The sequence below is a fragment of the Rhincodon typus genome, chromosome 8, assembly GCF_021869965.1.
Source record: "Rhincodon typus isolate 14 chromosome 8, sRhiTyp1.1, whole genome shotgun sequence".
Classification (NCBI taxonomy): Eukaryota; Metazoa; Chordata; class Chondrichthyes; order Orectolobiformes; family Rhincodontidae; genus Rhincodon; species Rhincodon typus.
In genome coordinates, this window is record NC_063339.1 from 29,557,226 (window position 1) to 29,570,894 (window position 13,669).

A 13,669-nucleotide genomic window follows, 5' to 3' on the forward strand; every position below is an offset into this window, starting at 1 on the left:
GGAGTCTCTGCTGTTGACCAAGTGATCCTCTTGGCTGGCACTCCCTTGGATGATGATGCTGTCATAAACCAATGTGGTATTAGTGAGCACTGCACTCTTGAAGTAGTTGCTCGATTGTTGGGTGGTATGTATTGTAGTGACTTGAATTTCCCTTTTTACTATACTAAAATATCACATTTACAGTATTAGCAGCAGTCACTTCAATTGACCTTACTGGCCTAATTTGATGATATTGCTGCAAATAATGTGTCAGCATAACCAACTATTTCTTTGTATAATTGTCAAGAATTTCTCTTCAGTGTATAAAGATTAGGCTGCATTTTGTAGAAGCAAAGTTTACTTCAGGTAAGATACTGAAGAATCACTTGCTGCATTGTAACCAAAATTAAACTCAAACTCTCTATTCTCTTCTCACTGTTGTCACTTTCAATAGCCTTCCTTAATTTTGTTGCAGATCATGGAATGGTTGAGAAATTTGACTTTGGCACGTACCACACATCCTTACTCTTTTTCTGACCACCTCTAAGATGGTGGTAGCCTTTTGCTTAGAACACACAGCTTTGCCACTGCCACAGGTGCAGCTTCTCTCCTTGAATGCAGCACAGAATTAGTTTCTCATCAACCTGTTCAGAGGTGTTGTCAGACAGCTGGAGCAGGTAGGACTTGAACCTGTGCCTCCTGGTCCAGAGACACTAAGCACTGTCCCACAAGAGCCCCAAGTATGGAACTGTATACTTTAGCAGCAAAGCAACACTTTTTTTAATATATAATGATTTGAGTTGTTGAAGTGAAGGAGCTGTCTAGTAGTATCATGTCGATATTTGCCAACTTCCCTATGGTAATTGCCAGTAAGCATATGGATGTTTGCACACCAGCTTCCAGGTGATCCAGGAGCTGTTACAAGTCTGTTTCTTTGAGATTTATCATCATAAGAACATATATTGGTAAAGCTTTGTCTGAAAATTCTCTTGAAATATACTTTAAACTTTTTTTTCTTCTTTTTAGGTAAGGTCCATGGATCCCTTGCTCGAGCTGGAAAAGTAAAAGGTCAAACTCCTAAGGTAAGTTTTTTTTTTTTTTTTTTGACTGTGTGCCTGCAACAAAAATATTAAAGGTTTTGCTGTAGCTTTGTGTATATCTAAAATGTGTACATAGATCATATTGAATATCATCACCAATTTTGCTAGTAACTATAAGGTGGAGATCTGAATCATCTTGCCCCTCAAGCACTGCAGTACATTCACTTTCTTCACCCAAGTCATTAATATACTGTAAATATTTGTGGCCCAGCACTGATCCCTACAGCACACCATTAGGAGGTTGCCAGCCTGAAAATGTGCCCTTTCTCAACCTTCTATTAGTTAGCTGATCCTGTATTCATGCTGACTGATCTTAAGCACTTTTGAATGCTTTAATACATTGTTATAACAAATTGTTTCCCAGTAACAGATGTTAATCTAACTGGCCTGTGGTTTATCTCTGTTGCTTTATTGAAATGTTTTCCTGATCTTCTGGGATTTTTATAGAATGAAGATTACTAACAATGTATCCACTCTGTAGCTGTTTCCTTCAATGTCAGTGTCTAGCTCCATTTAATTTCCCAGCATGTTTTTTTTTTGCTACTTTTATGACTGGATATATTTATTTCCTGTTCTTTTACATCTTGACCTCTACATCCTTTATTTGAAAAAGGGCATAAACCTCCAATCCTGCATTTTACATACTTGGTTCCAAGTGCATGTTTTGTACTAATATTTTGAATTTGCACTAACTATTCTTTGCATAGGTTGCAAAACAAGAGAAGAGGAAAAAGAAGACTGGCCGAGCAAAGAGGCGCATGCAGTACAATCGCCGTTTTGTAAATGTTGTGCCATGCTTTGGAAAGAGGAAGGGACCAAATTCAAACTCCTAATATGTTTTTCATCAGAAACTCTTTGATTCACTGAATTGACATCTATGCCTCATGCTTATGGACTGGCTAACTTGGCTGGAACTATGCCAAATGAAGTAATGGCTTCTATGGTATTCAGATCCTTAAGTGATTTTTTTTTTTTTTCTAAAACTTTCCAGCAACTTTTAACAAATGTCTTGGTCTGTTCTGAAGTATAACTGTATATTTGATTCACTAAAATATACAAGAATTCCACTGAAAACACTTGTCAATGTACTTTCAAATTTGTTCCTTGATACATTCTGCATGTGAAGTATGGATTTAAATTCTAGCTGCACGATTTACTAGATTCTATATTGATTTAGTAAATTTAGGCACAAATACCTGAGTGCAATCTTGGACATCATTACATTAGGCTACTAATGCAACATCTTGGAATTAAGTTTTCATGAGTCACCTCCATTGAAGTGCTAATACAGTCATAAGTAGTAATAAATATTAACATGCTTTAGGCTTTGAAGTAAAAAAATTTTTGATAAACCTGTTAAGAATACATAGCACAGTGGCACTGTGGTTAGCACTGCTGCCTCACAGCCAGGGACCTAGATTCAATTCCACCCTCAGGCATCTGTCTGTGTGGAGTTCGCACATTCTCCCAGTCTCTGTGTGGGTTTCCTCCAGGTGCTCTGGTTTCTTCCCACAGTCCAAAGAAATGCAGGCTAGGTGGACTAGCCATGCTAAATTGCCTGTAGTGTTCAGGGATGTGTAGAATTAGGTGGGTTATGGGGGGAATGGGTTTGGACTTGGGCTGAAGGGCCTGTTTCTACACTCTAGGGATTCTGTGATTCTAGTCTCTGATGTATGCAGAAAGCATTTGATTAATCAACCTGTTGAGTTAAGATTCAGAATTGAACAAAGAATATTCAAAATTATCTAGTTTCTTTTAATAGTGTCACACTTAGGACATTTCAGGTTCTAGGCCCAACCCATCTTCAACAAAGATCAGAATTAGAGCATTTTGTGCCTTTCTCAACAGCCTTTGCTGAATGTTAATGTCTCAGTACATATGTGCTATGGTGAGCGTTTGTTTTTGCCCACATGTTTCTCCCTATCCACAAATTTATCCAGTAGCTCTTGCTAACTCTTAAAAGGAAGTGCAAACTAATCCATACTACTTGGACGTCACCAGAAGTTGGTATCCTGGGGAGTGCTTGAACTTTCAGCAACTTGTGAAACCAGCTCAAATGATGCACAAAAGATTAGCAGGTGCAAGCCTTTGTGTATATACAATAGTAGAACATAATTCAGTTTAACACCACACATTCAGAAGTACATTTCATGAACATAAAACCTGCAGTGGCTCAAACATTTTATTTTTGTTTGCAATGTGAACAATTCTTGTCTTAATAAAAGCATAACTAGTTCTGAGGTGCAAGAATTAATGAAATCAGCAAATAAAAGCTGCCTTTCATGTAATCACATTAAACACTCAATTCAATAAGGTTCTATACAAATACAGTTGTTCTTAAGCTGCATACTTTATTTAACAAGATTAAGAAGGAACTTTCAGTAAAACAACATTGGCCAATTCAAAGGCAGTGTTTTGAAGCATTCAGCTCAAGGTGTTGCATTCAAGTTACTCAATGTCCACTAGCTCAACTTCAAATATTAGTTTAGCATTTGGTGGAATTCTGTTTTACAGTTAAAGAAAATAGTTATTACTAAAAACTCAAATGATCCTTTCTACAAGCTATTAATGGTTTAGCAAAAAGTATACTGCAAACATTAAGAGTTCATGTTTAATTTCCCATTATGTATTCACAGCTATGTTCTCTGCACAATCTCTAATTGTTGCTATAGAAATAGCTTCCTCTAAGACTGAACAAATATTCTCAATTTCACTGCTCTATCAGCTAAACTTAGCTGAGCTCCTCTCTTCTGCAGTTTAAGGTGGGGTGGGGGGGAGGAAACTATTTTCAACAAGCTATAATAAAAGGATACTTGGCTTCTGGCTTTCCTTTCTTACCATATCCCCAGTCAGATTCAATCTGTAGCTGGGCCTTTTCCCCTTTACTCATGGTCAAGAGTGCTTCATCCCACTACAAAAAAAAATTACATGATAAATGCAACACAGCAAACAAGTTATTAATAATTAAAAACAAGCTTTCCAATTGTGCAAAGGCCTATATTGGTGAATGTTATTATCCAAAGAAGCCACAAGGGTTTAGTAACAGAATTGATCATTGAGTTGATAGATTTCAAATGCAGCTAGCTTGATTAACTTGGTCTCATTGGCCTTGAGGACAGGAAATTACAATCAAGGTTCCAGTTCCTCATTGCATTTCATGAATTATTCTGTAAAATATGTGTGTTTGGCCATTATTACAGGATCTAAGACTTAATGTTCTCCATTGTCAATCAGCTTGCAAAAAAATGGTCAGTTTGTAGAGGTCTGTTACTGCCATTTATCAGAACACTAGGTAACTAATTTAAATGCAATTTTGATAAAGATAAAAGTACACAGCTCTGTAAACTGTACTCTTACCCCTCGAATAACTTTTCCAATTCCTACTTTGAAGCTCAGAGGTTTTGTTGCTTTTTTCTTTTTGGAACCTATAAAAAGAAATTCCATTAATCACTTAAGAGTGAATTGGCTTAAATCTCATTCACTTGTCTTAATTTATTTGGCATTCTCTACACCATATAAAGTGAGGTCTTTCTTTACAACTTAAGCCAAAAAGGCCAGTTAACGCTAAACAGCATTGGAAATATTCCTAAGCTCAAATCACTATTTTCAGCAGAGTTGTAGAAGAAGTAAATTTTCAAAATATTTTTATAATCTTTTGTGTAGTAATAGCCTGTGGCCAATAAACAAAATGAAACAAAAAGCGTATATTAGTCATAAATGATTCTATGTCACAGGAGGAGTTCAACCATAGCAGCAATCCAGTCAGTCCAACTCTCCTGCTCAGTTTCTTATCCCTGCAAGTTTAGTCCCTTCAAGTACCCATCAAATTTTCTTTTGAAACTATTGTTTCTGAATCTACCAGCCTTGTGGTGAGTGAGTTCAAGATCATAACCATTCGCTGTATAAAAATGTTCCTCTTTATATTCCGTCTCCCAAAATCTTAAACCTGTTTTTCCTAGTCTTTGCATTATTGTGAATGGGATTTTTTTCTGGTCTATCTTATAAAAGCTCCAGGGTCTCTTGCGGTGTGGTGGTAGTACCCCTACTTCTGGGCTAGAAGGTTTGGGTTCAAGTCCAACCTGCTTCACAGGTGTGCAATAACATCTCTGAACAGGTTGATTAGAAAATACCTGTTAAAAAATACTGTAACCAAAGCTTTAGAAAAGGTTCAGCACAACTTCCCTCCTCTGTCCTCAATGTCTCAATGAAGCCCAAGATCCCATAAGTTTTGCCAACAGCTTACTCTAAGGTCCTTGTGCTGTTGCCCTCTTATAAATCAAAATCCAGCTAAGTGTATCAACCACAATTCAAAACAACAAACTCCAAAGTTTAATCTAAATTCACCGAATAAACAGAAGGTGCCATGAATTCTTAATGTAATCTATGCCATCAGGGAAAGACTAAATACTTAGTGCAGCAATAAAAATGATAAAGGAAATCAAATGCCCCGCTCTCAAGTCTCCAATGTATTCAGAAAACTAAAGTCATAGAGACAAGTCTAAAATTTGTCACTTTGAGAATGCATAAATTATTTAAAATGTTTAAAACAGTAGTTTACATTAATGTATCTCCTGAAAAATAAGAATGCAATGTCAGTCACTGCATACATTTTCTTGTTTTGACAGCTCTTTAAGAAAAAATGTAAAAGACTTGTCACTTCCTTAAAGGTTGAGGAACGAGTTGAAAGCATTGTGTTTTGTAAAAATAAAAGGAGAGAAAATAGCATTGCACTTGAAACTATTATAAGAGGTTTCCTGTTTACAACAAATTCATAACAACATCTCGTAACCTCTTCACTACACAAAATCTGTTTAAAAGACTCTACAGTATGATCTAAGAGTGAAGTTGGGGGTTTTCAGTCTGGTTTATCTGCATTCATAATTAAACAATGTGACAAGTTCACTGAATTACAAAGAGAAATGCACAAGATTATATTTTAAATGTAGTGATGTAGATAAGCTTGGAAGTATAGGCAACATCATACCTCACACTTGCTCAGAGTCCAAATTATTTAGTCTAATTATAAAACACTTCTATTGTATTAGATTCTTACTAGAAGCAATATTTGTGTCAAAAATAGTCCCATCTTCTAATGATCCTGTGTACCAACAGTGGACAGTGTCACCCTTCTTGGGAAAGTTGGTTTTGTCTCCTTTCTGCAAAATGGATTTGGTATATTTTGGTGGTTCCTAGAAATGATCATAAAGATGTTGAAATTGTAGTGAGAACAGAATTTTATTCATTTAATTAACTTTCAAATCATAATATTTCAAACAGGCAAAAGTGATACAAAATAAACTATTATCTAACGCCTAGAGTTTGTGGCACAGAATTTTCTGAAAAAAGTGTTCTATTAACGTTCAATTCAGTCAGCAACTTGAGATGTGGAAAAAATACTCTGAATTGTGAATTATCACAATTGCTGGCTGATTTGTCCAGTTCTATCAATAGCCTCGAGAGAATAGCATCTTGCCTTTAACCTGTGATTTTCATGGAATTTCAGCTCAGAAATTAAAAATCCTAGTGTGCACTTAATAGTGCCATAATCATATGCCAGTCAAGTTCACAAGCCCAGGTGAACATCTAAAAAAATATGGAGTTTCACTTCCTTAGGTTGTAAGTTATTGGAGATTTTGTAAACATTATGTTAAAAACACAATCTTCTATTGTCTCTATTTTTCTCTTAAACCTTTCTTTCCTTCTCTTTTATGTTTCTATACCTGATTTGACAATGAATTCACCTACTCAAATTTACTGTTGTATTTACTCCTCATCTAATTTTCAATTCTTTAAAGTTAAGTAGATTTCTTACTGTTCACCATACTCTTTTGCGTACTATGATCAACTTGTACCTATATCAACTTTGTGGACAAAAATATTTGAAACCAATAAATCTAAAATCATCCTGCTCCAAAATTTGGACCATTGAATATTGTATCATATTCAAAAGTATATACTTTAGATATTTTTATTCAAGAATGCCAACTCTCTAAAAGGCAAGGATTCCTCAGTTTAGTTTACTAACCTCACTTGCAGTCACTTCAGGTTTCTTGGCCTTTGCTTTGTCCTGAGCAGTCCCGAGCTTCACATCTTTAAGCTGCTGAGTCACTTTATCCACACATTCAGTACCTTTAAACCTCTGCAGGTTAATGAACCATCGTTTATAAAACAAAGAAAAGGCACAATAACCACCAAAACTAAACCTGTAATTTTATTTGTGTAAATATAGTACAAATTGATGTAAATACTCAATCTACCATGGATTAATGGATAATCTGACCTCATATAGAGGACTGATAATACTAACAGCACTGAAGAACCAGACAATATATTATGGGAAATTTTTGAAATATTTAAGCAATGCATTAAACTATCATTCATTTCATTACTATTTGTCAGATCCTGCAGTGTGTAAAGTTTCTATTACAATTGCTAAGGCTTTTGGAATAAAACATCAAATCACAGCCCCAGATATTCTGTTAATGTAAAAGATCCCCAATCCTATTCAACAAAGGAGAGAAAGGCATCCTTGGATGTCTTATCCCTCAATCAACAAATATACAAGTTCCATGTTCATTTATCTTACTGTTTATATGGAATGCTGCTGTGCATAAATTGACTGTCTCATTTTTCTATTATAGCAGCACTTACATTTCAAAAGTACTTGATTGGTGGTAAAAAAAAGATGAGGACTTGAGATGATAAAAACAGTTCCATAGTCTTTTTTACATAGTTCTCACTGTAACTGCTAACTGCAAAATTTGTAACTATTTTCATTAATAGTCTAGGTGCAGATGTTGTTGGATTGATGTGTAAACTTTCAGACTGTGCAAAGATAAGGGAGAGTGAAGAAATCAAATGAAGCCTTCCACAAAAGGGAGTTTAAAAGTGCTGGGAGATTGGGCCTATGACTCTACAAATGAAGTTTAACTTGGAGAAATACAGCTTTATGCATTTCTCGAAAAAAAGCTGCATAAACACATCCTAGATAGGGAAAAGCATCAACTAGGTAGGGAAAGCGATTAAGGAATTCTGATGGATCGATTTCTAAAGGTTAATCACCAATTGTCATAAAATAATAGGTAATAACATACTAGGGTGTATTCCCAAGATAATTCACTGAGGCAAAACATACCTTTTTTGTCTTGAAACAAAACCTTGTTGAGGCTTCAAGTACAATACTCTATATATTTTTGGTCTCCATACAGCGGGTAATATTGACTTTCTCAAGGGCGTAGATGTGGGACAGTAGAGTAATTCCCAATCCAAACCATTTTTGTTACCAGAATAAACTCAAAGAACTGGTCCATATATTTTTAAAGAAGCATAAGATTACAGGGGAGGTATTTGACCGAAAAAGGAGATGGATTCTGTTTGTGTTCAATGAAGAGATCAGAAGGGTATGCCAAGAGGAACACCAGGCAAACCTAAAAGTAAATATTAACCTAGTAAACCAGGTTTCATCTCCCAGCTTGATGGTAATGGTGGTTTAGGATGTGGGGTTGCAGGCATATGGCCACGAAGTTACAGATTGTGTTTGGATACAAGTCTGCATCTGCCCATAGTCTCATGGTTGTTCAGTCTTCAGTTGCTTGATCTGCTTGAAATCTATTTCATTCAACCCTTAGTGGGAAGAATGACTGTGGTGATCATACAAGCCATATCACAAAAAGATGCTACAGAAACAAAAACATAGCACTATCCTGACTTGCAAACCATAAATTCGTAGTTATACATCAAATACAAATTTTGAAGTATTAATCTAGTATATTCCAGTAATAAAAATGGTTGAAATTATAGCAATGTGAACACTAAGTATATAATAGCCATTTTCAAAAAATCTAGAATTACATCCAATGATAAGCATAATTACTCACCTTAGTTTCAAAAAGTTGGTTGTAGGCAGCTATTAGCTGCTCCTTCTTTGCAGTCTTGGCAACATTCTTGACGTTTCCCATTAACTTATGTTCACCAAGAAACTAATTCGAAAACACAACACGTTGAGTACCAATGTCACAGAAATGCAATTTTTAATAGTTCGACTTCTGATACACAAACATGAACTTTCTCATATATATGCCTTCTTCACATTTAAACGTGCAACCTACTTGGTATTCGATTTTTTTTAAATTTGCAGTGATGTCAGGTCTGTGCATTTAAAATAAGATTTGTATTTACGAAGTGAAATATTCAGCAACTTTATAGCACACCACATGAAATATTTGTGGTTTTAGATCCGCAGATATGAAGTGGGTGACTGATATAAAAGTGATCAACATTGATTTTTTGCTGCTTTGCAGTTTTGCAAACGCACAGGCGCGAAGGCCAAGTTGCCGCATGCCAGACTCCCTGAGCTGCAGGACTGGATTCCCTAGGCTCGAAGCCGAGCTGCTCCCAGCACAAGCACTACCCAAGCCTGGGGCGACGGGGAGAAAACCTGCCCACAACCCCGCTCTCACCGGCTCCGAGGCGCTCTGCTGCAGGAACTGGATAATTTCTTTCTTCGCCACATCCTCACTCCTCAGCTGCTCCTCAGTCCACTGCCTCGCTGGCTCGGCGGCCATGACCGTCCCAAGACTCCCCGGGAACCTGCACCGCCACCCAGCGGCCGCCGATAGACCTTATTCACGACCGCCATCTTGGAAATCACACCGCAATGCATCGTGGGCGATCAGTTTCCAACATAGTCCCAGCCACAACCAACCAAAGACAAAACAGACAACAAACAGCATTGTTGATTCTTTACCTTTTCTTAAAAATAGATATATACAGGTTCGAAGTAGTTACGCTTTCCAATTTCTGCTTAAGAAAGAGATGTTCCACAAAGGCATCGGAGCAGCACAGACATCTAAGAAATTGATACAGAGCAACATACTTGCTGGTACTGAAAATATGAAATAAAAACAGAGAATACTGGAATTTCTAAGCCCATCTAACAGTATCTCTCGTTAGAGATTGTTTAACATTTCAGATCAAAACATAGGAACAGCAGAGTGGCCTCTTTGGCCCTTGAAGCCTGCACCACCACTCAATAACATCATGGCTGGTCGGGATGTTGTCTCAACTCCACTTTCCTGTCTACACCCCATAAACCTTGACTGCTACGTCTATCAAACTCCGTTTTAATCAAATATTTTAAAACTAAAATTACTGGAAACGGAATTCCACAATCTAATAACCCTTGGAGAAGAAAAATTCCTCATTTTGACCGTAAAATAGAAATCTCTTATTCTTAAATTATGTCTGTGAGTTCTAATATCCCAGAATAAGGAATATCCTCTTGATATCCACCGCATCCAGTCCTCCTAACATTTGTTTCACCTCTCATTCGCCTTGACGCCATGGATATTGGCTGCATTTATTGTCAACATAAAGAAACACAAAGGTGCATTGCTACATCACTGCTAAGTAACAGAACAATATCTGCAGGGAACAAAGACGTGACTGCTATAAAATCACACTGCAGGGCAGAGTGAAACTCCTGCATGTTGACTCATTGACATTAATTTTTTGGAACATCATTACAATGTGACAGAACAAGTGTCCCCATTGAGAGTAAACTTGCTCTTTCATGGTAGTGTGATATCACCAGTGCCATCAGTGCAGTCAGTGGCCATTTTTGCTAACCATCTGGAGTTAGAAACACAGACTCCATTGGAGTTAATCAAATGAACCTAGTTAATCATATGAACCTTGAGTCTCTGACCTGTTCTTATAGCCACAGTATTTATGTGCTGAGTCCAGTCATGTTTCTGGTGCGTGGTATACCTAAGATGTTAATACTGAGGGATTCAGTGATGGCAACACTATTGGATGTCAAGGGGCAGTAGTTAGATCGTCTCTCAGTGGAGATGATCATTGTCTGGCTTTTGAGTGGTCGAATGGACTACTTCCTCCATAATACTCTGGTTTAGCCTCGATCTCTCCCTTTCACACAGCATCTTAGTAGCTATAGGAGATGTAACATCTGTTCTTTTACCTCCTCCCGTCTGATTATTCAAGGCCCAAACACTTTCTTCCAGTTGAAAACAGGGATTTACTTGTACTTGAAATATTTACTTGACCCTTCCTCAGAACCCTGGATCCGAAATGTTAATTCCCATTTTCTTTCATAGATGCTTCCAGACCTGCTGAGCTTTTCCAGCAACTTCTGTTTTTGTTTACTTGCATTGTTTCAATTTAATGTACTGTATTCGATGCTCATAACAAGATATCCTCTACTCTGGTGAGAAAAATGTGGATTAGGATCCATTTAGAGGAGTATCTTCATTTAGACCACAAATGTGTTTCTGACTTCCCAGTCACCAGTTGATTCACAAATCAGAGGCTCCTGATGCACCTCCTGACTCCCCAGAGCCTGTCCACATACTACAAGACTCAAGTCAAGAGTGTGATGAAACAGTCCCCACTCATCTTGATGAGTGCACCTCCAGCAACACTCAAGAAGCTTGACATTAGCCAGGACAAAACAGCCCACTTGATTGGCACTACATCCACAAGCATTCACTCCTTCCACCACCAATGTTCTCAGTAGCAGCAATGTGCACTATCTACAATTTGCTCTGCAGAATTTCACTAAAGATCCTTAGGCAGCATCTTCTAAACCCATGACCACTTCCATCTAAATGAGCAAGAGCAGTAGATACACGTGAATACCACAACTTGCAAGTTACCTTCCAAGCTACTCATCATCTTGACTTGGAAATATATCATTGTTTCTTTACTGTTGCTGGATCAAAATCCTGGAAAATCCTCCATCAGGGTATTGTGGGTCAACCTACAGCACATGGACTGCAGGGGTTTAAGAGGCAGCTTACCTTCACCTTCGCAAGGGGTAACTAGGGACAGGTAATAAATGCTGGCCCAGCCAGCAATGCCCACATCCCATAAGTGAATATATAAAAGAAAACAACTTTGGGAAGGGACCATTAGTTGTTATTGTTTGGGACATCATTTTGGAAGTGATGTAAATGATGATCCATTAAATATGGAAGTTGCTAGAGTGAAAACAGAAAGCCTATTTTGATGATAGTAGGAACTGCAGATGCTGGAGAATCTGAGATAACAAGGCGTAGAGCTGGATGACCACAACAGGCCAAGCAGCATCAGAGGAGCAGGAAGGCTGACGTTTTGGGCCTAGACCCTTCTTCAGAAATGGGGGGAGGGGAAGGGGGTTCTGAAATAAATAGGAAGAGAGGGGGAGGCGGATAGAAGATGAATAGAGGAGAAGATAGGTGGAGAGGAGACAGACAGGTCAAAGAGGCGGGGATGGAGCCAGTAAAGGTGAGTGTAGGTGGGGAGTTAGGGAGGAGATAGGTCAGTCCAGGGAGGACGGACAGGTCAAGGAGGCGGGATTTTAATCTTTGGAAGGAGGGAACAGGTGACAGTAGAAGTGCAAGATCTTAGGAACAACATTGCCAAGCCTTGAACATTCAAAAATACGGTAAAGCAAGGATGCAACTTCTAAATATAAACCAAACCATGCAGTTAAAGAGCGAGTAGACTGAAATTATCTCAATGATCTTGACCGGGGTCCTGACATTTGCCTTCTCTGCAGAAAGAGAAAGTGTTTATTTTGTACCATATCAGATGAAAGGGACTACAATCTGTCAAGACTGAAAGCAATGACAGAAATGCAAAATGTTTTAATCAGAGAACTCCTTTACACTGATGATGCTCCATTAGTTATTTGCGTGGAAATTCAGCTATGAAGGCTGATAGATTCTCTCTCCTTGCCTTTAACTTGCTTTGCAACAATACCTGGATAATCTCCAAGCTGGGGTGGACAAGTGGAATGTAGCATTCAATGCACAGGAGGGCCAGGCACTGGCCACATACAAGAGGAGGTCAGAGGCAAGGAATTGTGCAGCAAGTGACTCACTACCTGACTCCCCAGTTCCTGTCCAACATCTGTAAGGGTCAACTCAGGAGTGTGATGGAATATTCCTCATTTGCCTGAATGAGAGCAGCTCCAACAACACTCAAGAAACTTGATGCCACCCATCAAAAAGCAGCAACTGACTGGCACCCCATCCAACATCTTCAACATTAACTCTTTCACTGACGCACAATGACAGCAGCATGGACCATTCGCGGGTTGCACTACATTTAATCACCCAGGATCCTTCAACAGCCCTTTATAAATCAGCAATTTCTGGAATGACATAAGCTGCAGATGCATGTGAACACCATCATCTGCAATGTCCCCAGTAAACACTCTCCATCCTGACCTGGAACTATATTGCTGTTCCTTCATGATTGAATATTGTTTTTTGGGAAATTTATGGAAAGGCAAAATCACAAACATTGCAGTCTTCTCAAAGTATGTTGGAACTTGTCATAGAGAGATGACTTCGCAGGCTTGGCACATTTGCAAGATGGAAGATAGATATTGCCTAAGTTGTGTTCAAAATGGAGGAGCACTGATTCATCAGCTGGAGGAGAAGGAGGCAGTACGTGATAATCAGCAGGGGTTTTCCTATTTTATGTTTGACCTGGTGCCATAAGACCTCATGGCGTCTGAAACCTATGTTGAAGACTTCCAGGGCAGTTCCCTCCCAAACGTACATCACTGTGCCACCACTCCTACT

At 38.2% G+C, this 13,669-nt stretch overlaps 2 protein-coding genes across 2 annotated transcripts in view; one reads left to right on the forward strand and one right to left on the reverse strand.

Annotated features, from left to right (window-relative positions):
* Positions 1–2,153, forward strand: part of LOC109928842 (FAU ubiquitin-like and ribosomal protein S30) — a 2,268-nt gene extending 115 nt beyond the window's left edge. Inside the window, exons 2-4 of the mRNA XM_048600076.1 lie at positions 5–124; positions 1,006–1,061; positions 1,787–2,153. Of these exons, the coding sequence (XP_048456033.1) occupies positions 5–124; positions 1,006–1,061; positions 1,787–1,912 (302 nt within the window). The 3' untranslated portion in view covers positions 1,913–2,153. The remainder of the gene's footprint in view (positions 1–4; positions 125–1,005; positions 1,062–1,786) is intronic.
* Positions 2,154–3,410: 1,257 nt separating this feature from the next.
* fkbp3 (FKBP prolyl isomerase 3) lies at positions 3,411–9,682 on the reverse strand. The gene is made up of 7 exons (XM_020528777.2): positions 9,539–9,682; positions 8,957–9,058; positions 7,105–7,218; positions 6,133–6,268; positions 4,437–4,504; positions 3,893–3,990; positions 3,411–3,582 (listed from the first exon to the last, which is right to left on the reverse strand). The coding sequence occupies exons 1-7, from the start codon at positions 9,641–9,643 to the stop codon at positions 3,528–3,530; spliced, it is 678 nt and encodes a 225-aa protein (XP_020384366.1). The 5' UTR covers positions 9,644–9,682; the 3' UTR covers positions 3,411–3,527.
* Positions 9,683–13,669: the final 3,987 nt, after the last annotated feature.

What these genes read in the sequence shown, in the direction of transcription:
- fkbp3 (XM_020528777.2), bottom strand. Translation starts at nt 9,643, where the DNA reads ATGGCCGCCGAGCCAGCGAGGCAGTGGACTGAGGAGCAGCTGAGGAGT. An exon ending in ACCAACTTTTTGAAACTAAG is followed by an intron (nt 7,219 to 8,956) that starts GTGAGTAATTAT and finishes ATTAACCTGCAG; the next exon opens with AGGTTTAAAGGTACTGAATG. An exon ending in TTGGAAAAGTTATTCGAGGG is followed by an intron (nt 3,991 to 4,436) that starts GTAAGAGTACAG and finishes TTTTTTTTGTAG; the next exon opens with TGGGATGAAGCACTCTTGAC.